Here is a 27,021-nt window from a genome sequence, read left to right on the forward strand (position 1 = left end):
TGGGATAGGTTTTAATCTAGCTAAGCAAGAAGATACATGGTAGTATTATAGCCGCGTAAGAACTTCGTAAGTGACACAATATTTTTAATATCAATCCGTCCCTTTTTGACCAGAACGCACTATGTAACACGACATGAGTAAGTGATGTCTTGCATCGTTTTCTTTTACACATAATAGCGTCTGATGTTCGCTATGACAGGCTAGGTCTGACAGTCACAAGTAAAACAGGTCAGTGTTTGCAATGGATATTCTTGGGACTATGTATATTCAACAGTAAATAGACTGATGTAGTACATTTTAAGAAAGTTATTAAATTTTACGCGACAGGCCCATACGTTTGTCTTCTAAAATGATCGATAAAATTTTATCACGCCGCGCATCCTAGCCTAGTTGGATTTATTCAAAATTAGATCTAAAAGCTGAAGCAATAAGGTCTTACCTGCTGGAACAGATCTAACGGCGCGGGCTGCTGATACAAGCAAGATTCCTGGGCCCATTCCAAATTAGACCTACAGACTGAAGCAATAAGGTCTTACCTGCTGAAACAGGTTAAGCGACGCCGGCTGCAGGTTAAGACGGAGATGAGCTAATGCCTTGTATGCTAGGTGCCGGTGCCAGATCTCAAGAGATAGCTCAAGAGCTATCTCTGCACGCTTATCTTTCAAAATCAGACCTAAAGGCTGAAGCAATAAGGTCTTACCTGCTGGAACAGGTCTAACGATGCGGATACAAGCAGGATTCCAAGGCCTATTCAAAATTTGATCTACAGGCTTATACAATAAGGTCTTACCTGCTGGAACAGGTCAAGCGGCGCCGGCTGCTGGTCCAGACGGAGCTGTGCGGCGCGGCGCGCTGCGGCGTCCACATTGACTGGCTCCGACGCCTTGTCCGCTAGATGCCGGTGCCAGATCTCTTGAGCTATCTCTGCCCGTTTCTCAGGGTCTTCTGTTGAGCTGTACTGCTCGCATGACCACCAGAACCTGGGGAGAAGGAGGGAATTTGTTTAAGACAAGTTTGGATCAATAAAACTCAAAATATGGTGGCAATAATTGACCATCAACAGCTTAAGGGTGAGCAGAAAAAGAACCACTGTTTCCACTAGTTAGAATTTCCACGGCACATGGTTATAAATGGTTGATTTTAATTTAAGTTTGTGGTAAAGACCTATACGCAAGTTGCATAGCCCAATAGGTACCTTATTTTCTCAACTACGATGGGTGAGCATCAGCAATCAGCTAGTTCCCAACTCCCAAGGGGTCTGACGCGAATGAGACCATTTTTGAATTCATGGCGAAATGCGAATGGGACGGTCTGCGTCAAACCCGTTCCCAAGTTATACTGACCTGATGTTCTCAGCAGCGAACTCCTTAGCCAGAGCTGAGCCTTCGCTCATTAGCTGGTTCTCAAACCCTATCAGCTGTCCCCAAGCTCCGTACTGACCTGATGTTCTCAGCCGCGAACTCTTTAGCCAGGAAGTGAGCGAAAGCGGCCGCGCCGGCGGGGTCAGCTAACAGCTGTTCGAGCCCGAGCGACCAGCGCGCCACGCCGCCGCCGCCGGTGCCTCCCACTGGGGCTGAGTCTTCGCTCATTTGCTGGATCAATACCCACCAGCTGGTTCTCAAACCCTAACAGTTGACCCCAAGCTCCGTACTGACCTGATGTTTTCAGCCGCGAACTCTTTAGCCAGGAAGTGGGCAAAGGCGGCCGCGCCGGCGGGGTCGGCCAACAGCTGCTCGAGCCCGAGCGACCAGCGCGCCACGCCGCCGCCGCCGGTGCCTCCCACTGGGGCTGAGTCTTCGCTCATTTGCTGGATCAATACCCACCAGCTGGTTCTCAAACCCTAACAGTTGACCCCAAGCTCCGTACTGACCTGATGTTCTCAGCCGCAAACCCTTTAGCCAGGAAGTGGGCAAAGGCGGCCGCGCCGGCGGTGTCGGCCAACAGCTGCTCGAGCCCGAGCGGCCAGCGCGCCACGCCGCCGCCGCCGGTGCCTCCCACTGGGGCCGAGCCTTCGCTCATTTGCTGGATCAATACCCACCAGCTGGTTCTCAAACCCTAACAGTTGACCCCAAGCTCCGTACTGACCTGATGTTTTCAGCCGCGAACTCTTTAGCGAGGAAGTGCGCGAAAGCGGCCGCGCCGGCGGGGTCAGCTAACAGCTGTTCGAGCCCGAGCGACCAGCGCGCCACGCCGCCGCCGCCGGTGCCTCCCACTGGCGCTGAGCCTTCGCTCATTTGCTGGAACAATAGAGTAACTTGATTATCCCTAACCCTTTAAAAAGAATGCCGCCAACCTGGACTGAGTTTCATTTGTTGTAACATTCGGAACGGCTTTACCCTTAGAACCAGTTATGTTTCATGGAACGTTTTACGTAAATTCAGCAGTAACACCTAGTAAAAAAGTCTTTGATTGTTCCAATACAGGGACCATTTTTGACAGAATATGTGCGACTTATTTAAAGACTTCATTACTGTAAGATTTTAAACTTTCGCGTTCCATTTCAATTAAAATAGTAAGACTTCATCACTGGTTCAGAACTCACCTTATTATACATGTTTCTGTGGTCGTGATGGCGGTACGAGCTGCCGGCGCCGCTGCCGGTCGTCCAGCGCCGGAATGGCGACGACTGCTCGCTCTGGGGACAAAAGAAAACCAAAGTTATTGATGGTACATTACAGAGTATTAGAGTAGGCGCACACCGTTGATTTTTCGTCGGCCGATAGTTTAGTCGGGCTGTTGATCAGTATGGGCATGTATGGGAGTGCGCACACTACACCGATTCGATTTGGCCGATTCTTCATACAATTTGAAATCGGGCACAACTATCGGGCAACTAAAAATCATTGGTGTGCGCCTACTCTTACGGCGCCCATCAAACTCTCAGTGGTCGCTGGAGGAATTCTATTGTCTCGATTCGCGGGTACTTGAAGGGCTAATTTGGACTCCGGCATATCCCGTTAAATGCTGCAAAATCCGCGCTATTACAACTACATAAGAGTCTAAAAGCTATGTACAATTTTCCAACAACAATTTATCTGATCTGCTGTCGACTGCACGACAATTATATTGATCTATCTACTGCAGGAGGAGCGTTATATTCTATTTATTCTTCTAATGGTTTTGTCGAATACTAAACTAGATTGTGATATTTCTACAAAAATTAGAGAGGTAGCACTAGGCTACCAAACCTCGACAATCTTACATCAAGAATGTCAGTAAATTGTTCCTCGTTAGTCCGTAATAGGACATTGAAAACGATAGCACTCGAGAACAGTCACATAATATCTAAACCGCAACACACATTATGGATGCCTGAAGTTTTTATAATACTTGCGATTGATAAAATGTTTCTTTAGTATGAAATTCTAGCATTAGTTAATACTAGACTTTCACTGGCGTTCATTAATTTGAACACAACAATAAAATAGTAGACGCTTAATAAATCACTATTAGGCCAGTAATATCGCGATCACAATAAACTTTCTAGGTATTTACCTAACACAGCGCAATGCTTTTTGATTTATGTCCTGCCTTCACTTTCGGTGCACTAGTTTTTCAATATTTACAACGTAAATAAGGAAAATGTATTAAAACACACGTGTTCGGTCGAGTAGTAGAGTTGGAATGAAATAAGAACGTAACGCGACGATGTTATCGCTCCAACACGAGCCCCATTGTATCGTCGTTAACGTTTCGGCGACAGTGACTCAATCGCTGATGTCCTTACGACAAACAATTATATTTGCCTACACAATAATACTGGATAAACGTTTAGATATGAAGTGCACTTGGCTTAGAAACTGATGTATGTAGGCACAAGTTATTAGTAACAATAAGTCACGCTTTTATTTAGAACGTTTGTACAATCGCAATTAACGGACAGGGAAAACGAAGCTGATTTCAAACCAAAGGAATTTGGGATAATAATATGGGGATTTCCATAACTTTTTTGTGATGTCAGTGACCTTTTATAAACTAATTTGTACTTTCATTAAGGTTCCAGTTGTCTAAGTTGGACTAGGCTTTTGTTCGAATTTAACTTCACCGAATAAACAACTAAGATATTATGTTCTTAGTCCATATTTCTTCTAGCAAGAACCTCTGTTTGGATTTATTTATTAGACTCCTCGATCCCTATATGGATCTACGCATATTCATCACATGGATATCGCCAAATAATTATCACGCCATTTCCATTCGGATGACCCAAAAAGTCTTACATGCACTTATTTACTGAAGATAGAAGAGGCGCCTCGAATATTTGCGATGTCAGTCAGGCACTCATAACTGAGCCCTGACGGACAGCCTGTTTGCACAACCGTAGGAAAACCCCGCAGCTCGATAAAAATAAACACTTGAATATGATATTGAACAGGAAACTTGAAATGGGCTAAAAATAATCCATTTAATTAAATTTATAGCGAGGAATGCGATTTGGTATGTGTACAAGAGGTGTTTTCGGATTCCACAGCTGATATATTGACGTGGAATTGATTTGATCTGGAATGCATGGTACGCATCTGTCAGTTGAAGTGGAAATTTTTTCAGGGAAATAACGCTGATTGGAAGGAATTTGAAGGAAAATAGAATGCACATAAAATAAGAACTTTAGCATCAGATGGTTACAATTTTGGATCTTCTTTTGAGGATTAAGATTCAAGTCAAACAAACGGAAGACTTTTACGTTTTTCCCCAAATTGAAGGGTTTAAGTTTGTAATCAAGCCCATTCACGGGATTCGGAATTTATAATTAGTAGTTCTGCAATACAAAAGCTTAAATTATATTTTGTAGAAGAAGAAATTGGTATGAAAGCTACAACAGTTGAAATTTTGAGTGAAGGATAATATGAAATGAAATTTACCTCTTCTTTAAACTGCTCCGTCACATACCATACAACCATTTTCATTGCACAAATACACAGAAACCACTGTCCAGTTCCATGAAACGCAGAACCCTAAACCAATTGTAAACGCTAACCACTTTAATTACACAATTGTTTTACGAACACAATTCACGTTCGAGGACGTGTTTGGGTTTAATTAATTTGTCGTTTGAAACGGCGATGGAACGTCCGCCCGATGCGGTGTCTGGCGTGAGACTGATTGGGGGAGGAGGGAATTTACTGAATGTGAACTCCTGCGCAGCCATATAGGAGTATATTCATTTGCGATCTAAATATGAAATCGCAATAACAATGCGTTCTACAAACAACAGTGTTTCCGGCGGGACGGTTGGTGCAGCGTTGATGTCATTCAGGATGGACCGAGAAAAGGTGCGAGGGCATTTGTTTTCAGTTTTGACGTAGTTGTTAGTCACAATGCCAACACCGGCTCACTTAGGCATCCAAATGTTGACCATTTATGGATCACAGTAGTTGCGGCCCTTTTTGTTCTTAATTGATCATCAGATCCTTTTTTTTTTCTCTTTTAATTACTTGAAATTGCTATTTTAATTTCATTTTCCCTTTAAATAGTTAACCTTTTATGCATCACATTGGCACCATTGGTGATGGCCCTTGCTATTCTGAATTTAGAAATCTGTTTTGCTAAATATTCAAGAAATTGCATTTCCATTTCATCAGTTACATTTTAACTTGGGATTTATTAACCAACATGATTCACGGACGGAACGAGTAATTTCATTCACTACCATCTCAGAAACAGGACATTAATCAACATTGCGACTCTTCCTATCTCAGCCACTCGTCCGTCCATCAACAAATATCTCGTTTTTGTTGACACACATGTAAATAGAACAATTGCTTGTTATCACATTCAGTTATTGACAGATTCAATTAATGTTATTGTAGGGTTCACGCAAATGGTAATAATTACATTACATAAGCTTCTTTTCACTTGGGTATCAGCTGACAAAATAATGGTGTTCTTTTACAAATTATTATTCTTGACATAAGAATACATTTATATTTTACTCTTTCTGAAAGCAGCTAATTTCAGAAAATAGAGCCAAAGATCATGCTCGAACGAAGCTAGTAAATATGCAATTTTCTACTAGTCCTACTAATCCTACTAATCCTACTATCCTACTATAATATTATAAATGCGAAAGTTTATATGGATGTCTGGATGTCTGGATGTTTGTTACTCTTTCACGCAAAAACTACTGAACGGATTTTGATGAAACTTTACAGTATTATTGTTTATAACCCAGATTAACATATAGGCTATAATTTACGATGATCTGTGACAAACTAAATTTCACGCGGGTGAAGCCGCGGGCAAAAGCTAGTCTGTAAATAATTTCCCAGCCCTGAGTTGACTCAGTGATAGCCCCAACCGGTCCTTATCAGCCCCCGAACAAGCTATTTGTCTGCCATAACGACCCCTATTGATTCATTGATGCGTTCATTGTTTTAAGTACTGAATGAGCAGCCTTTGGCCTTAGCATGAATTGGTTTAATTCCCTGTTTACTCTCAAAATATTTATTTCTTAGAAAGTATTAACAAGATATTTTACAAACAGGTTCACCACATCACCATCTTCTGTCACTAGTAACTTGGATATTTTTTGAGGTCATGTCAAATGTATCAAATGAAACAGGACATTAATCAACATTGCGACTCTTCCTATCTCAGCCACTCGTCCGTCCATCAACAAATATCTCGTTTTTGTTGACACACATGTAAATAGAACAATTGCTTGTTATCACATTCAGTTATTGACAGATTCAATTAATGTTATTGTAGGGTTCACGCAAATGGTAATAATTACATTACATAAGCTTCTTTTCACTTGGGTATCAGCTGACAAAATAATGGTGTTCTTTTACAAATTATTATTCTTGACATAAGAATACATTTATATTTTACTCTTTCTGAAAGCAGCTAATTTCAGAAAATAGAGCCAAAGATCATGCTCGAACGAAGCTAGTAAATATGCAATTTTCTACTAGTCCTACTAATCCTACTAATCCTACTATCCTACTATAATATTATAAATGCGAAAGTTTATATGGATGTCTGGATGTCTGGATGTTTGTTACTCTTTCACGCAAAAACTACTGAACGGATTTTGATGAAACTTTACAGTATTATTGTTTATAACCCAGATTAACATATAGGCTATAATTTACGATGATCTGTGACAAACTAAATTTCACGCGGGTGAAGCCGCGGGCAAAAGCTAGTCTGTAAATAATTTCCCAGCCCTGAGTTGACTCAGTGATAGCCCCAACCGGTCCTTATCAGCCCCCGAACAAGCTATTTGTCTGCCATAACGACCCCTATTGATTCATTGATGCGTTCATTGTTTTAAGTACTGAATGAGCAGCCTTTGGCCTTAGCATGAATTGGTTTAATTCCCTGTTTACTCTCAAAATATTTATTTCTTAGAAAGTATTAACAAGATATTTTACAAACAGGTTCACCACATCACCATCTTCTGTCACTAGTAACTTGGATATTTTTTGAGGTCATGTCAAATTGTCCACATTCTGATTGCAAGAATAAAATAACTTAGTTTTTTTACAGGTAGGCGCTGCAAGAGCCTATATGCAGCATATGCGTCTGTGCCAAGTAAGGGGGGGGGGGGGTTAACGTGTGCTTATGTCTGCGATCATTGATGATTAAACTCTGGCGCATATTATAAAGGAAAACCACATTATTATTTTGTAAACAAACAACAACATTTAGGTTACTACGTATATCAGATATTTCATGGGAAGACAAACATGGGACTGCGTCAGGGAAATAATAATGCCCCTTGTACTGACGCCTCGTCTGTAGTTTGACTTTAGGGAAAAGGTTAAGGGTTTGCTTCCCATTGAAACATAAAATGAGGTAAAGTTGCCAGTTTTCCGTATCATTGCAGATATGAAATAGTTTCAGGCGTCAATGATCGATTATATTTTTTGACAATATGAATAGTACTTAGTGTACTAATTACTAAAGTGAGTAGACTCTATCAGGCCAAGGTTTAAAACATGAATGTGAAAGTTACCATAAATAATTTTAGAAAATATTCAGTTAATCAGTAGCTTCATTGATAATAAAATAACGATGATATTAAACGATCGAATATCCATGAATATTAATGGATTTAATATCCGTGTACTACAGTGAATACGCAAACTATGATAATGAGGTTGAACGTACATCTGTTCTCCAAAATTCCGACTGTTTATGTAATATTATGTTCTCAGCGACATGTCTTTTGGCAGGGAAACGTTTCTCGCAGGAAATGTGCTAATGTGAACTTTGGCATCTTATGAGTACTTTGACTCTATGAAATTATCAATTGTTCATGGATTTTTCAGCAAAAGCTAGATAAGTAAAGCCTAGAAAATTCTTATTAGTATAGAAATACGGAGATTTTAGTTTTCTTAATATTAATTAGAGTAAACTTTACTATAGCAAAGAAAAGCGACGATATTTTATGTCTCATAATATTTACTAATTTATGTTATAGTTTAATTTATGTAAATGGTACCACCCAACAAACGTAATAAAGTAAGTAAATGTACCTAAGTATTTTGTGTTACATAAACTATGCACATAAGTTAGCTTATTTTTACATGACGGCCGCAAAGGATTACGTATTTATAATGGAATCGCATACAAAAGTAAAATTAAACGATTCACTACTACATTTTAAATCCACGATTTTCCCGTTACCTATAATATGTAATACCTACTTAATTACTTCCAACAAATGCATTCACACTACAATCCGACATTTCTATAGAAAGATGCAGTTTATTATTCATGCAATAAAATAAGGAAAACATTAGTTTCAATGCAATATTTTGTAGTAGGTAAACAACAAATGAATTTATCGTTCGACACTTCGAAGGCATTGTTCCAAGATTTTATCATTACATAATTATTAACAGAGATATTGAATCGATTTACACGTAGGTATCAATAAATTAAATAAGTGATTAAATTACCTAATATACCTACAAAATCTTATTGGCTAGCAACTCAAATTGTTTCTATCCACAAAAATAGCATATCTACAGTGTAGCTTATCAGATATTTGAAAAGCGAAGACTTAAGATAATCCATGTTATAAAAAAACATCAAAAAATAAACTTACAGCTAGCGAAAACTTCGCTATCAGCTTCCCAAATGCGAGTGCAGGCATATTTTGTGTAACCACCATGAGAGTTTCTTTTTAATTAAAAACACAAAAGTCTTGATAATGTCCAAAAAGTTTTTTATCACAACACAAATAATATAATATTTATTCCTTTGTTTTAAAATAAAAAAAGCAAAAGCTGTCAAAACTAAAAAAATAAAAGTTCCAAATTCAAAATTGTACTTTCCCGAAAACGCGCGCGTTTAGTTCGGATTCCGGTGCCGTACTAACGTCTGTGGCGCGTGTGGGTGTTTAGTAATTGGCCATTGTTATCACTTATCAGCAAGTATCTGCGTTATCAGCAGTATCATAGGTGCCACAAGCCGCCGGCGTGGGCGCCTGCTCCAATATACCCACGCCCACGCGTGGGATATTTATAGGATCTCATTATAGATCCATTCGGTTAAACGAACTAGAGAATTCTAGCAATTTCGTGATAAGGTATTACTGGTAAAAAGGTAAGTAGGTGCGAGTATTACAACAAAAGAAAAATTAATATTCAAATGTCAATTTTGAACAAAAGACATAGCAAAGGAAAGGCACATTAAAGTAGGCATGACGCTTGTTATTGTTGAAAAATAGTGACATGCAGTTAGACAAAAAGCCTAAAATCAATTAAGATGAAAAAATTACTACTACTTACATACATATCACAATAACAATTAACAACTCAATGTGAGTATGACATTATCATTATTCTCAAGTGTAAATATAATAAATATAATAAATAAACATTCAACATCCGTAGGTAGTATTAAATTATTTTTATTTTATCTGTCTATGAAAGTGAAATTTAATAACAACACACTAAACTGGTTACTGCAGCTTAAAGTCCGAATAAGTTTGATATATTTTTATTGCTCTAAAAGAATCAATAATTTCTTGAGTTAATCATTCATTATATTGCAGTATAATAAATTTTGTTATCAGCAGATAAAATTGGTAGTGCAGTCATACTGACTGCGAATGTATTGAATGCTTATTTTGGCTTATGAGCTCAATTTGGAAATTGAAATTGATAAATGATTTTGAGGATTCAGTGACTTGTATTAGTTTTGGAATACTTCACGATAAGTTAATAAAATTGGTTTAATTTTGATGTTTGAATAAAGTTTTGACAAATTCCGAATATCTGTTGAATCTATTATTTTAAAAACTGGCAACATGATTGTATGCACCTGTTACATACAAGCTATATTACTGAAAAATTTAAAGTAGTTTACTTTTACCGTTTCATGTTTGTTAGTTTCTTAATCAAGTTTTTAATTTAGAATATCATTAATTCATTATGTCCTTCACTATCTATTATACTTACCATTCTTATTATTGTTGATATTTAATTTTGTTATGCGTATTAAACGTTATCAGCACATTCCAAATAGATAAACTTGGTCGTTCTATGAAAATTAATGAATTGGCATTTGTGAGATATTTTCATTGATGAATAATTTCGCTATCGCTATAAGAACAACGAATACACTCCGTAAAATGATTTTTTTAAATAAATATTGGATTGATTCATACAAGTATTGACTTTTCTCTGAAATCCAAGGGATTAGTCTCATTTTATTAGTTGGCTATTGTACAGTAATTCGGATTAAGTTTATTAGAACGAGGTTTATCGATCAAATAAACATTTAAAACGAGATTAATCAATAAGAAATCTTATCAAGCTTGTAAAGTTGAGTGCTTGTTCCACGACAATCTTTTGATAGCGACGCACGCATATCCTTTCAAAGTATCTAAATACCTTATTATTGAAAACAGTGAAATAAAATAACAATACGTAGTTAATAATATAAACAAGATGTACAGACGACAGCAGACTATAAATCAGGGGTTCCCAAACTTATTTTGTCTATTGCCCACTTTGAGAATAATTTTTGGCGCCCCCATTTGTAGTTAAGAGTCTCGAGAGCTCATTCAGTAGATGAAATTACAAATCGCCTCCGAAGCCCCTACACAACGCCCCGATTTGTTTTCTGGGTCTTTATTTTTTATCCACAACAAGGAAGCTCTTGGCCTGTATCTCACCTGATGGTAAGTGATGATCAGGCCGAAGGTGGAAGCGAGCTTCACCCGGAATCCTCAACCACAGAGGAATTGGCTATCTCACCTCTAACTGCCGGAACACAACAATGCTGTTAACATTGTTGTTATGGCGACAGACTTAGGTAATATGGTGGTAGCTAGCCAGGCAGACTTAGAACAAGCCCTACCACCAACCAATCCGAACAGAATAATCTGCCCCCACTGGGTATCGAACCCGGGACCTCTGCGTCCTCTGCAAAGTGAGCGATAACGCCCACAAGGGGGCGTTATCGCTCACTTTGGGAAAGGCTGTAATAAATTTTTGTTGCCCTTCACTGGTTAGGTTTTTAATGGCGGTCAAGCTGTGGATCCTGGCTACACGGGAGTTGAAACGGTGGGAATAGCGCCGTTATAATTTAGTTATTTTTGTTGCAAAATAGCACTTGTTACAACTCGATAAGATGCCCTGTATTTAGCCTGATGTGCTGTCATATCCGACCCACGACGACCGACAAAACAAACCTAAAACGTTTCAAAATACCAAAGTGGTCACGTTAAGTTTAGTATGATAACGCGAATTGCCTCATTTGTGGTCAAGAGGACTTTGACATTTACGCGTAAATGCCTATTTTACAGTGGAACGTACAAAATAATAGAATTTTGTACCGATAGTAATAAATGAAAGAATTTACAGTTTCAGAAAGTTCAGAAGAAATAATAAACAAAGTATATTAAATACATACGAGTAGTTTTAATAAACCTATACAATTAAAGAAATCATAAGAGCACTTACGAGAGTGGAAATTTTCAACTGTCCGCTTTACACAAAAATAACAATGTCAACTTTGCCAATTATCTGATAACACCTCAATGCAAATGAATTTCATGATAAAACAACTTATGCGTATGCAAGATAAATCACAGCAAACAACTATAAATAGAATACTGAAATAGCACAAGATAAGCGATTACAAAGGAAGATTTCATTTGCTATTTTTATCTCGGAGGCTGATGAAATCATGGAATGGTGAAAATTATGATTCAAACTGCTTTAAAGGAACTCAATCGGACGATAAATAAGAAGATAAGGAAGGAAGAAAATAGAGCTTGATGGTGCACCAATTTTAGTTTATGCATAAGGCATAGCTATTCTGCCTACATGCATCAAAGAGTTACTTTGTAGTTCAAAATTTTGGTTAGAACATTGTAGATTTGAATCAACCTGATCAGCCGACCAATCATACATAATAATACAAAAGATCTAAATCGAAATTAGGAAAAGAAAGGGTTGATTAAATTAACACTCATCCACTAAAACAAATAAAAACACTTTAACTGGAAGAAATGAAGGCTTTGAATGTCCAATGCTTGCGTGCTTGCTTCGCAAGCAGTGGAAATTTCTTCTCAAATCCTTCGTGGTTCACGCTCGACTTAGAAAATGTTCTTCGACCACAATAATGATGAGCCATGTTTTGTTAATTAATTTTGTCATAAAAAGCTAATCCTCATGAATTTAGTTTTTCTGCGATCAATGTTTTTCTACTTTGTTGCAACCGGCTGAGATGAATTTTAATGTAATTAGTAGAATATAAGTTTTTACTCGTACATTGCAGCATTGCTTTCACATATGATTAGATTTTTTTGGCATTGGTCTGGCACAGACAGATACAAAAAATATAGTTTTTGTCACAATGTGTAAATTGATTACAAATAAAATGGGACGGAAACTATGACTAATCTAAAATTTTACATTTCTAATTATTTCGCTGTCGCTAATGTCAGTTAAAATTTCCCCGGGGATTAGCCTAGCCTTGACTAACAATCTAATCGATTAGTTAGGAAAATTGGCAGTCAAGCTAGATCCTGAATTCCTGACTACACAAGAGTTGCAGTGATGGAAGCGAGGTGAAAATGGTGATCAGTTCCAAGCAAATATTCCAAATGACAAAAGATTTTTAAAGTTATTAATAATTTGTGTAATATGCTTGTGTTACGAGTGGGTTCACAACAACAGTCCGCGGCGCACCAGCGTTCTTTGGATCTCGAGTCGGCCAGTTCCACATCTTTTTTGTTTTCGTCAGGAAATGCATGAAATTACATACCCACTGGCCTGGAAGAACCAGTGGGTTATGCGAGGCTATCCCTGCCGGATGGGTCTACTTACTAAAACCTGACGTTGTCCTCCCAAAGTCTTTGGGACGGAGCTGCGGGTTATTATCCGAGCTGGACTGCCAGTTACACCTTGGGCTATTAACGTCTAAGTACCAGTACATTGCATAAATACTTCATTGATATTTGTACACCCCATTCACTAATGAGTATTTATTTAGGAAAACGCTCACACGCAATGACGTGCGAGATAAGGATAGCTTATCGCCACGACGAGGGTGCAATCAACGGCAGATCAGACTAAGCATTTTTGTTGTAAAATAGAATCTATTACTACTGCATAAGAAATATCGTCTGTAGCATCTAGTAAATACAAAAAACCTTATACAGGATATCCAGTACTTACTGACAGTAATCCCTAAACTTCTATTTTCGTCACTGATAACAGATATAGTCTATCACGTGGTGTGACGAATTAGATTTCGTAGCGATAATACGTATTTGTTTCTTTAAGAGTATCGATATGAATTTCTGTGTATCGATATTACTGTCATAGTGAGATTAAGACATCAAGAAATGACCGATAAACATAGTAAATAAATGTTACGAATTTACAATGTGCAATGGCAAGGTTGACAAGCTGCGCCTGAATGTCAAAGTTCGTTTACTTTCTGCCAATGTCACTATCGTATGCTCTTGAAGACTATCATTGAAAAAGTCAGAATAGGTACAAAACACGTAAACGCATCTGAATTGAATAGGTATAAGAAAAAAATAACTGCAATAGGCTGAATTGAACAATAGGTAACCTAAGTTCAAGACCCTAGTGTCTTGGAAGCATTTATGTAAATTAACATTGCAACCCAACAATATAACAACACTTATTTTTATCAATACAAATAAAACAAGATTTAAAAGCATAGTTAGTTGTAAATAAGTTACATAAAACAAGTGAGCATGATCATGCTCTCAATAAACTTCGCGCTGGCGCGGCTTTCTTTTCGTTTCGCTTATGTAACTGCAAGTACATCTGCATTGCTGACAATGCAGTAGATTAAACATGCTATGTTTTACTACACAAAATTATCGACACTAAAAATTATCACTAAAAACTCAATTTCAACACAAAAAGAAAAGCACTGACCTTGAAATAGAACCACCGAATTGACTAGTTACTCTTATTGATTAATTTTTAAAACTTTCACCTTCACAGTTCTTATCACGGGGCACTAAGGCACAGTTTTAGTTAAGGCACAGCCGGTGTGGAGGCAGCCATAGGTGCCGAGCTTCGGCTCCGGACTGGCCCCACAATGCGAGCGCCTATGGTGGTTCACACAGACACAATAAACTAACAGACGGACAATTAGACACAAATAGTTTTAATTACTCGCGGAAAAACTGTGGCGAAGGCAAAAAATAAATAAAAAGTCGACGAGGCCACGCCTACGGCACGCTAGTTTGATGTTCTGCTTTGGAATGGGATAAATGAATGAATCCGATGATGATTCAGATGCATACTTTGACTGTTATTGTGTACATATTACGTATAATGATGACGTTTCATGACGACTATACCGTAGCATCATTTTATGAGAACACTGTATTGGTCAGAAATGTCTCTGACCGCACGATTTTGAGGTCGCAATAATGATGAATGAAAATCAAGTTTAAATAATATGGTATCTTATGTAGTTGTATTAGATGAGGTATTGCAATAAGAATTTCAAGATAATGATGATGCTATCGACAAATCCGTACAATATAAAATCAATTTTGAGGCAGCTCAACCAATCCGCGTACCTTAGGTTTTAGATTTATTTCTTATTCTTATAGGTACATCTGTATTTACGGCCGTAATTGGCGAGATCATGGTTCCCGATTTCCTGAACCGTTCGTGATCATTTTCAATAAACGGGACGGATCTGATATAACTTTAGAACAATAAATTGCGTTTTGGGAAATAAATACACTTGAGTACATATTTTTCGTGATTAACCCTGAACTTTTTAATTCATTCGTTCAGTTACCAAATTACAAATATGTACGATAAATCAGTTAAATCATCCAAGACTAGATTATGAACTTGAACTGTTGACAGAACGATATTAATTTACAACTTTATACGGTGCTACAGCGTTAACCTTTAATACGATGTCGCCAATATTATATTGAATAGGTAACGGATCAACAAACTTATACAATCCACAGCCACGTTCAGGGCTATACATAATTGGGTTGTTTTTCCATGTATTTACAAAGACGTATTCCTCCAGTCCTTTGCACAGACGTCATCTCATCAAGCTTCCCACTGTGGCTTCTTATGCAGTTGTGATAAGTCCTATTTTGCATCAAAAATGTACAGCCTGAAGTGCTGTCGACCACCGTCTGACCGTGTCTGCAGGTGTTACAGTTCTGCGCACGCGCTTCAATATACCACTTGGGCAAACACGACACAATACGGCTATTAGAGACACGCTGGTAAACATGACACTACGTCATAGACCACACTTGTGCTCACAGGGAACTGGCCTGGCAACAGTGGCAACTAGTGAAATTGGAAAAACAAAAGTTAAAATTTTCTTTTGTCTATGGCATGAACAGTTGCGGGGAGATTTGACCGGGTCATGCCCATGCTCCGTGCCGGTGGTAGGTATGGAAAAATAAATCCAAATATCTCATCGTGGAGAATACCATGATGTGATGACAGATGGATAAGGAAAAGAGAGGCAAAGATGACTATGACATATTTGTATCATGAATACGGGAAGTACCTACTCGTATGTTTATTGGGAATTACATAACAGATTCAAACAACTGACAGTAAAAACTAGAAAATCAGCAACATTCAGTGAAAATTCGCTTTTTGTGCAGCGCATCGCACGATGCACTTCATAACACAATGCAGTTGGTGTCTGCGACAGTCAATAAGCCTGCTAGGGATGCACCAAGCTATTCCCTTTAGGTTTATTTGGTACAGACTACTTTAAGATTATGCAACAGACGACTGTCTGAAACAAGAAGTAGGTACTTTTTATTTATTTATTTATTTATTTATTACGGATAGTACACAGCACAATATCAATCTGTATCTAATAACAATGTTTTTTAGTAGATTTTGTAGGCCAATTATGACTATCCAACATTAAACATTTCTATATACCTTCTCGAGTGACAACCATTATGAATTTAAATATCCTACTGAAGGGAAGCTAAAACATTAATATAATTTAAACAATGATCCATCACACACTGCACCATGCATACCACAAGTTTTTTTTTTTTGCATCCTTGATGGCTGTATCGTGCGCTGCCAATGTGCTGAAGATAATTCTTGCATGGACAGCGCCCAACACAACCTAGTCTTGCTCACACATAAAGACCACCCAACACCACTAAAATATAAACATTATACCCACGCAATGCACAACCCAATATCTCCCTCATTCCTCACCATTATTAAAACATTGTTTAATATTATTTTGAAATTTATGTTTGGAGCCAACGAAAATGTTTCTAGCGTTTTTACTTTAACACTGATCATATTTTTTTTGTTTTGTAAAATTTGGCACCGTGATCAACACATAAGTAAAAATGAATGTGCCTTTTGCAATGATGGAATTAAAGAAATTATTGATGATGATGGTCTAATAGATTCGGAAAAGAATAAACAACGGTAGAGACGCCATAGCTCACACATCCCTAACAGCGCAAGCGCAGGCAATGCACCGCTAGCGACCGTTGCCCGTACCGTAACGTCACGGTTCACCGGCGCCTTCGAAAAAACGCTCCCATGTTCCATGTTTATGTACAGTACTCGTCCGAGTTCAACAGATTTTGATTTTTGTAACAAAATCGCACTTATTCCAGCAGAATACAGTGCCAGAGTGTAGCTTGAGGCACCGTCTGTACGATTGCTTCCATTGATGCGTCGCGGTCACACGCTACACGATTCTTGGGAACGAAATGTAGGCAAAGAAATATGTTACATTCATTCTCATTGATTATAAATAATTTGCGATATGTTCGACATCAATTCGCAACTTTGTGAAGGCTTTATTCTTTGAGAACAACTTTATACAACGGCATTTCCGTCATTAGTCTCCAACCGTTGCCATTTCCAATTATTCGCGCTAAGAAAGTAGCTTTCCTAGTGTTTATTACACAGGGTGTGAAAGATAAACATGTAAAACATTAGCAATAAATACACACCATGTCACAAGCATATAACATCATTTCAGAAACGTAGTAGTTTATGTGGTAATTTTTGAAACTTCATCCCACCCAAATTGCTGGTTTAAGTTTCAGTTTTTTTCGTAAAATTGCCAGTCGCATATCATTTGACAACAAGAGCAAGTGTAACAGCTGTTTTCCCTCATGTTCAATAAAAGACAATGATAAGGTGTTCCAAATGAATATAATTAATGCCTGAAAGAGAATGGACGTGTTACTTTGGAATAATTTCTTTTGTTCCTTATGATAATTTCAAAAATGAGTTTGCACGAGGTTCTTTAAAGCTATGTTACTATGGCAATTGTGAATACTATTCAGGTGTCTGCTTTGTTCTGCTTTAACAGTAAAGCATGTATGTGTATTCCTTCTAGATGCATAAATAACCTTAGCGAATATGTATTAGGTAATACATTGAATAGAGGATGAGTTTGTTCAGGCGTTTCTTCAGCACTTGCCAAAATAATGTTTGTCTCGAAGCGCTGGTAGAGCCGAAAGATAAGGAGACATGTAAAGTGCGCCTTAAGAGATACCTCTTTTTTATTATGACGCTCATAAGTTCCAAAATACTGGCCAACCCTGAATCAATATTTTTGATTTTGAAATAATGTATGTGGACGATCTTATTATATTTGCGACGTGTTGCATAGAACAAAAGTAGAGTCGTGGAAATTCACTACATATAAAAAACCCAGCTGTTTCAAATTGTTATTATTCTAACACAGTGTGACTTTGAGTCACCAAATCCTTAAATGGGTGCAGGACAAATACATTAGATCATTTTGGGCTGAGTTGTTTGCGCCAGCAAAAAATGCCCACCTGTTTGTTCACATTACATTATTATGTTCACAGAGTATTACAGATAAACTGAAAGAATTACTATGTCTTTTCTAGATCGTTTATATCACTTTAAGACTAATCAAACATAACTATGCTGAATCCAGCTGGCACAGTTATCTTGACAGGAGATTTACCAAAAGGTTAAATCCCGCAAATCTGAAGAAAAACCCAAATAGTGATGATAACAATAAACACAATATGTAGGTGTTGATTATACGCGTAATGGAAACAAAAGGAAGAAAATTAATCTGACAGTTAAAACACAGACTACAATAAACAAGCACAGAAATTGACACACTAAAAATAATGAAGTGTACTCGAATTTAAATGGGTTTGACGTCATACGCATTAAAATTTGACAAGCGTTAGCCGAATTTGTGAGACGCGTCAATTGACAGTATGGCACCAAAAGTGACATCCGAAGTGGCCAAAAGGTTCACAACATAATTCCAATTGTAACAAAAGCGTGTTGCGAACTTATTGGCTACTTTGGGTGTCACAAACTATTTGATGCTGACTGTAAATTATGTTATTATTATTTTTTAATGCAGAACCGTAGGTATTTGACCGCAATCGAACCTGATATTAAATGAGATGCAGGCTATGATAGCAATGGTACATATCTGCCCTGTGTGTTTATGATGATTAAATAAATATTAATTTAAAAACAAAACAGACCGCACCTCCGACACACCCACGAATATAAGCGCTTTTTATTTGCAGAGGGATCTCAAGTAAGACCTGTCTCCAAGGTGACGTCTACTATTAAATAAACATTTAACTTTACAATTGTCACACAAGCGAGGAAAATCCAAAAGGTATGTAATTTCTTAAGTAATTTCATATTATTGCAGTTGAACGTCTTCTTTTTGTAGTTTTCCATGGAAATTACTTATACTATGGGCTATTTAATTAATCTTTTATAAGCAATAACATAGTGTATCATCGTGCCCTGAAAGCCGGTTACATACTAGGTACTTAATAAAGGCTTTGAATTTCAGTCCTAGTGACTAATCCAAAACTAGCAGTCGTTTAAGAACAACAGTTCTTTATTTACATATCACAATGACAAGACATCTTTGAACATCATATCACTATCAGTTAAGCCCTTTGACTAAGGGCTGTTTTCCACCAAAATGGAGACGAGACGATAGAAGACCAGACTAGTGTTTTATGAAACCAATAGAATTTCGATACTTCATGTCTCCTCTCCAGCTGAGCTTTGCTCCACTTTGGTGGGAAAAACCTGCAGTTATGCTACTCGTCTCCACATATCCCGCCTCATCTCCACTTTGGTGGAAAACAGCCGTAAGTTATAAATTATTCCACACATTTCCTCCCCGCTCAGCTTCAGTGGATACCTGGAAACTGCTGAGCTCTGCAGGCTCCACTTTGGTGGAAAACTTCCGCTATGACACTCGTCTCCAGACATCTCACTTGCTTTGGTGGAAAACGGACCTAAGTTATAGATTCTCTATCTATACTAAGCCCCGTTGACGCTATCAACCGCGCCAGCGCACGCGTTGGAACTTTGGAACAAAAACGTTTGAAAAAGAAAGCAAACAGTTTTAACGCTATCGCTAACTTAGTTTTGACTTTTGTATGCAAATTATGAACTAAATCACTGTTTGTTGTAGTAAACAGGATCCCATCAAAAACAATACTTGTCAAAAAAACCAAGTCTCGCAACTCAGTTGTTCTACGGTAAAAAGTTGTGAGATCCATGTAATACCAAGTCCAGGCCAGGAAATCTTTAACGTTTTACATAAATTATTGACTTGGCCATCGCACTAAATAATTTAATTTACACGTGTTTTCATGCGATGGCCAAGTCAATATATTTATGTAAAACGTTAAAGATTTCCTGGCCTGGACTTGGTATTACATGGATCTCACAACTTTTTACCGTAGAACAACTGAGTTGCGAGACTTGGTTTTTTTGACAAGTATTGTTTTTGATGGGATCTCATTTCTTTTTGTATTTTGTAGACAGCAGTTATGTATCTAGAAAACTGGACCGAAATTGAAAAATTTTACTCGACTTGGCGGTTGCACTACCGTGCCCCCAAATATTTTAGTTTTTCCTTGATTCATACACCAAACACTACTTATATTCCAAATTTGAAGCTTCTAGGTCTGCTAGAAGTGCCTTAGAGTTTTGATGATCGGTGAGTCAGTGAGTCAGTGAGTCAGTGAGTCAGTGAGTGACAAAATTAAGTAACTTTGACCCGTTATAATTCTTAAACTACTGGTTCAAATTGTATGAAATTTGAAATATACCGTGTCTTTACAATGCCTGCATAGCTAATGAAAATTCAGCCTTCTAGTTTTATCCAGAACGAAGTTACAGGCGGTCGAAAATGGCCTGAATTGCTTCGAGAAAAGGATGGTACGGCCGTGCTCGACTTGGTGGGGGCACTGCCGTGCCCCCAGATGTTATTGTGAAAACTGGCGCGTGAAAAATTATTAGGAAAACAAAGTGCAATGCAAATGCAATATTATGGTTTAATTGAAAGACAAAGTGGCCAATGCATTCTTAAAATGTCGTACTCATATTGTAACTTGTACATACATACTTGCTGTTTAGCAAGTACAATTAATTTAAAAAATCCTAATACCACGCTAAGTATTTTAAGAAAAACAAATCATAACAATTAAACGGAAAGTAAGTGACAGAACAGCTTACATTTAAACTAAAAATGTAACAACTGCTACGACCATCATCTGACCCAATAACGGTTTCTCTGAACCGCGTCATATTGACTCATGTTTATTAAAAACATTATTAATTGTAGCTAATGCGTTATTATTGTATCCACAATGTTATTATTCCTTCAGTAAAGGACACTCACCTACAGATATTGCCAACTGGCTGTACATACAAGGGATATACCGCTATCTTTAGCGGTTATTATTCATCCTTGTTTTGTTCTTTCAATTTAATATTTAAATAATATTGCTTAAAATACAAATAGTATGGACACAACCACTTCATTTTAATTAGTTTAATCTTTATTACGTTGTTTATAGCACAGCATAAAAATCTAACTTAGTTTTTAGCGCAAAATAATTTTCAATAAAAAACCCTTTTTAGTTACATTCATATTTTTATTCTTCTTTATTACTAAAGGGCTTTTTTAATTTTTAATTAATAAGTATATCTAAATACGATTAAAACTAATTCCCGCTTTGGTCATGTCACCACGGGCCATCACCAATGAGAATGGGTACTATAAAATAAATAAACTAGAAAAGACAAACATCACTTCAATGAATTGACGTAGAATATGTAACTTAAACTCAGAAGAAAAAAAAAAGAATAAGGAAAAATTCGAATCAATCACATTACGTTTTTTCATGCAAATGTAAGTACTTGGTTAACCTACTTAAATGAACAATATGTTTATCGTTATTCGTTACAAATTTCGTCACGAACACGAGTGTCTGATACCGATACCGCTAATCCCCAAGTCAAAATTCTACCTTCGGATATCCAGGCCGGTTTATTCATAACGCTTTATCATTTTCACTTCAATACCGAAACGATAACGCTTCCATACTTTGTTTTACAGGACCTTGGTTAATACAAAAAAAAAACAAATCGATAACAAAAGAAAAAAAAGGATGGTAGTGGTACTTTTTTCGATGCCCACACATAAGTATAATGTTATGTCCGAAGAGGCGAAAAGTCTCTACCCCTACCTAAAAACAAAATTGTTTCAATCTTATCTCGATTTCTTTTGAAAGTTCTCACGAAAACGATATTGATTAAGCACTGTTCGGCGTTGGGGGTACAGGAGCAGGTAAGAGTTTATTTTTTCTAGCAACTGTTCGAGACAATGTTTATGTAAACAATAATACATAGTTTTGGCGCCAGAAAGAAACAGCATGTTCAAATAAATTGATAAGGAAAGTGTAACGTTCAGTCAAACAAACTTATTATTGACACGGAAAGATAAAAGGGTAAATTACTTAATTAGCCATTCAGTTATCTCCTTATATGGGGACGGACAATGTTTATGGTCCTTTATCAATGTAAACATGGTTATAGATGAACATACACCAAGCTAAACACTGCATCTTATGTAGTTGTAAGAGGGTCGATTTCGCAACAAAAGATATATTTTGATGGGCTGTTAAATGTACATTTATTTATTTGTACGCCACATTCCCACAACTTCGAAACGTGTAAAACAATAAATGACAAAATTGCAATAGTAAAAGGATTATCCGCCAATTCTACGGCCATTAGCGATTAGATTTCAAGATTTGCAAATGGAAACAAAAAGATAAACCGGTCATTAAAGTAATCTTATGAATCGTCATGTCCGTCAGTACATCGTTTTGCAAAAGAAAGGCGATTTTGCTAAATTTTTTTTTCAAATAATTGGATACTTATGTGCATCGTCTATTGATTTTCTGTTTCAAATACTTATTGGCCCTAATGATCCTATTCTAAAAATTAGTTGATGATCAATTATTTTATTTTTTAGCTAACCAAAAGTCATGCGTTTGGTCCGCGGGCGGAGGCTAGTTTATAATACGGTTGCGCGACACATGTTCACATGTATTTGGTCAATTAATTTATCATATTGTGTACATTATCAGTAATTTAAATTATGAATATTACTCCTTGTCAGAGAAGTAGGTAATAACAATATGACAGTCAAGATATAAGTACTAAAATTTAAAACAAAATAGTGTCCTTTAAATTGTTGTATTGTATTTTTTCTGAATGAAAGACAGAGTAAAATACTCGAGTAAGTCAAAGTCAAAGCTTTTATTCAGTACTTAGGCCCTTTCCAGGGCGCTTATCATCATCACCATCACTTTCAGCCATAGGACGTCCACTGCTGATCATAGGCCTCCCCCAATGATTCCCACAATGGCCGGTTGGTGGCGGCCTGCATCCAGTGCCTTCCTGCTACCTTTATTCTTATACACGTCCCAAATATAGCTTGCCCTACCACCACTTCGGGACAACATATGGGCTGGTGCTGAGAAGTGGCGGAAGACCTTAAAGACCACACACCTGTTTGTTGACAAGCAGAAACTTCTGAGGATACATCTCCTGCAGCCGCTGGCAGAAGTGGGCGGCGCTGGTTGCTAAGCGAGCCATGGTGCTTCCACACTGTTCTATAACCACTGCACGATGATCCACAAATCTCTCAAGTACTTTATCTACACCTTCATCTAATGCAAGTGCATTCTCTAACGGAATCACAACTCAAATTTCATTCCTGTCACATTTGTCATCGATGTCCACTGCTAATAAATGACAAACGACATTAAACTGTCAACAATCATTACGGATTTAATTCACAATGTCAAGTAATTAAATGTACGAAACGTTTTCAAATTGCCGGTATCGCGTAAATGCTCGATGTAGCGTCGGCCGGCGCTGACCGAGCGTGCAATATGGACGCGGCTTGCCCATCGACTGCCGTAACGCTCGTGGACTCACGCTTTGAATGACATGCGAATAGCACGCAGAATAGAACCAAGACAATCTAATTCTTATGACTGAAGGAATAAGATTCGCAATGGTTGAACGTAGAGCGGCAACGGTATCTAGCATGGACACTTGAATTGCAATAGACATTTGAAAATTGCTCGGTAGCCGTCCGGGTGATAAGGACCGCCCAAGTGTAGAAGCACCAGTAGCGAATCGTTTGCGTATTCGACAAAATTCGATATTCGAATTCGACGATAACGTGACGATCTCGATTGTCAAATTAGTTTCGTGCTACCATTTTTCATACTAAGTTCACTTTGCGCTACGTTCACAGGGCTGCAGGCAGGGGTGCCATTTAAGTATTCATACTAAATAAATATATGGCGATTCGAATGCGAAAGTTTTTCGTGCTAGAGGTTCACTCGCAGGCGCAGATAAAATTACTGATGTCGCCTGAAAAATAAAACATGTCAACTCATCTGTTTGAGATTTGTGTTAACGTTTCTGATGTGTTATTGTTTAAGGTGCAAAGAGCTTCAGCAAAACAGAGAATATAATTAGAATGGCACATTGACACACAAGCTGTAACTGGAAGAATTGCAGAGAATACAACCGTTGTTATGATAATTCTTAATAACCGAATAGAATACTTTAAGTCGCATGCAACATAATAGACTAAGAGCTAGTGAACGCCAGACCTACGTCATTTTATAAAAGCTGAAAGTTTGTCAGCGTATGCTCCCAATATAGGATATAATCTGATTTTTATGTACAATATTTGGGCAATAATTAGAAGTATTTTCCCCAACAGCCAGACAGTTTTTTTAGGGTAGTTCCCAAAGCCACCATGACCCAAACTTCATAATTCATCAACATTATATCCTATATTGGGAGCATACGCTGACAAACTTTCAGCTTTTATAAAATGACGTAGGTCTGGCGTTCACTAGCTCTTAGTCTATAACATCTTTCTCTTGTTCGAGGCCGAGCAATGCGTTTGATGACCTCCATGCTGAATTGTTAATGTATTGCTTTCTTCTATTGTGAATATTTAACAGGACACTTTAATTAGTGTCATGACATGGATAACACTGAATGTAATTTAAAATTAACTTTTTTCGAGAGTGATACGAGCAAATTTTATTTAAATAATGTGAATTATGCTTTACAATTGACGCAATGCGAATAGTTGAATAAATTACGTACATTTCTTTTGGATTAATAATGCGGAGACGATAACTTTGTCCAATAACATTACAAACGTTCTAGTGGTTTTCAATATTGTTACGTCTATTATTAACATTATATCTCATGCTCTATCTATACTTACCAATATTATAAAGTTAAACATTTTGTTTGTTTACCTGAAAGCTCTAACAGGAATTACTGGTCCGATGTCTGCCTAAAGGCTACCTAAAGCCTTTATCCCATTTTTCGAGGAAGGCTTTAGGCCCCTACAGCCAATAGGGGCGGAGCAGTAAAGATAAATGTTGCAAAATCGGGAAATATTATCCAAACTATTTTCACGCGCACAAAGTCGCGGGCACAGCTAGTCCTCATATAAAACTTTAAATTCGAACGGATGTTTCTTCGCTTCAGATATTTCATATTGCAAAACAAAGTCTGCAGGATATCTAAAGTAAACACAGTGTTTAGGCACTGTCGGAAAATTCTGCGCGTTGAGCACTTTGCCAGCGGAATTAGAGCGTGCATGCGAATCACCTTAACGAGGCGGGTCACGACTGGAGCCATGTTAACACTTGTGACGGCTTTGTTTGCTGCCAGTACCGTACCACTGTCAAATGTTTCAATATCTTTTTTTTTATCCACAACGAGGAAGCTCTTGGCCTGTATCTCACCTGATGGTAAGTGATGATCAGACCCAAGGTGGAAGCGAGCTTCTCCCGGAATCCTCAACCACAGAGGAACTGGCTATCTTACCTCTAACTGCCGGAACACAATATGTAGTTTTCCGAACAGATGCGACGATGATGATGACACGAAAACAATGGTGTAGATACAGTTTCTTAAGCAGAGGTAGAGGTTAGGTTATTTGTCTGTTATTGTTTCGCTGCATGTTTTCCAAATAAAAATAGAGCTATAGACAGTTCAACACATAACGTAAGAAAGACCAAAAGGGGCATATTTGAATCTGAACTTAAACGACTAAGGTGACAACCCTATTTATTATATTGGTGTCAGGCTGCGTAAACTGATGAATTATTTCATCATCTACATACGCCTAGTTTTCTATATTTAAAAACTTACCTGTAAGGTCCAGAACAGACGGTGAAACGCAACTGCAACGAAACTGCAACTGCTAGTTACTTTTGAGTTGCATTTAAGTTTCTGCCATAGCGTCCGTTGAGAGACCACACATGACGTGACCAGTTTGAAACTTTCAGTTTCATTCATCAGAATCATCACAAAGTTGCAGTTGCGTTTCACCGTCTGTTCTGGGCCTAAATGCCATAGATACAGTTTCTTAAACAGAGGTATAGGTACAGGCAGAGGTAGATGTTAGGTAATTTGTCTGTTATTGTTTAGCTGTATGTTTTCCAAATAAAAATAAACTAGATAGGTCAACCTCAACACACAACGCAAGACCAAAGGAGGCACATTGGCTGCAATTTTCTTTTTCTTTTGAGTGAACTAACTACAACAACTGCCAACCCTATCTTGTTTGTTAGTGTTAGGCTTCGTAAACTGGTGAATTATTTCATCATCTACCTACGTCTAGTTTTCTATATTTAACAACTTACCTAAATTGTTTAAATTTCCATTACAGTACATTTAAGATTACTGTTCCTAACCTAAAGCAGAAATCACAAAGTAATTTTGCATCAAAGTCAAAATTTCTTTATTTGTATAGACTATTCAACAGTACTTACAAATCGTCAAATATTTTGCTCTTAAGGAGCCTCTACATGGCTCATAATCTTTTTACCCTACCAGCATACTTCACGACTTTTTATTTTATTTTTTTATTTATTTACTTTAAATGAAAGTGAGCTTACAGAAAAATTACATAAGAAGCTTTGTGAAGAACAAAAAATAATTCAAAATGCGCGTTGAAATCGCGTCGCATCTAACAAACGGAATCCTAAGCCCTAGGAAAAATGACACTTTCTAATCGTGAAAAACGTGCATAAAATCTATGATTTTTTTATTGAAATGCACGTGCCAAGTCACATGCTACAAACATGTGGACAATGTATGATTGTTGTACAAATATGTATTTTTATTTTGCCTTTGACCT

The 27,021-nt window shown here is 37.5% G+C and overlaps 1 protein-coding gene across 1 annotated transcript in view; it reads right to left on the reverse strand.

Annotated features, from left to right (window-relative positions):
- The window catches only part of loco (regulator of G protein signaling family member locomotion defects), a 99,993-nt gene that overhangs the window by 13,292 nt on the left and 59,680 nt on the right, over positions 1-27,021 (reverse strand). The window contains exons 5-7 of the mRNA XM_028314915.1: positions 2,543-2,635; positions 2,086-2,237; positions 791-980 (exon numbers count right to left, since the gene is read on the reverse strand). Of these exons, the coding sequence (XP_028170716.1) occupies positions 791-980; positions 2,086-2,237; positions 2,543-2,635 (435 nt within the window). The remainder of the gene's footprint in view (positions 1-790; positions 981-2,085; positions 2,238-2,542; positions 2,636-27,021) is intronic.

The sequence above is a fragment of the Ostrinia furnacalis genome, unplaced genomic scaffold (assembly GCF_004193835.3).
Source record: "Ostrinia furnacalis isolate ACB-3 unplaced genomic scaffold, ASM419383v2 OfSCF4921, whole genome shotgun sequence".
Classification (NCBI taxonomy): Eukaryota; Metazoa; Arthropoda; class Insecta; order Lepidoptera; family Crambidae; genus Ostrinia; species Ostrinia furnacalis.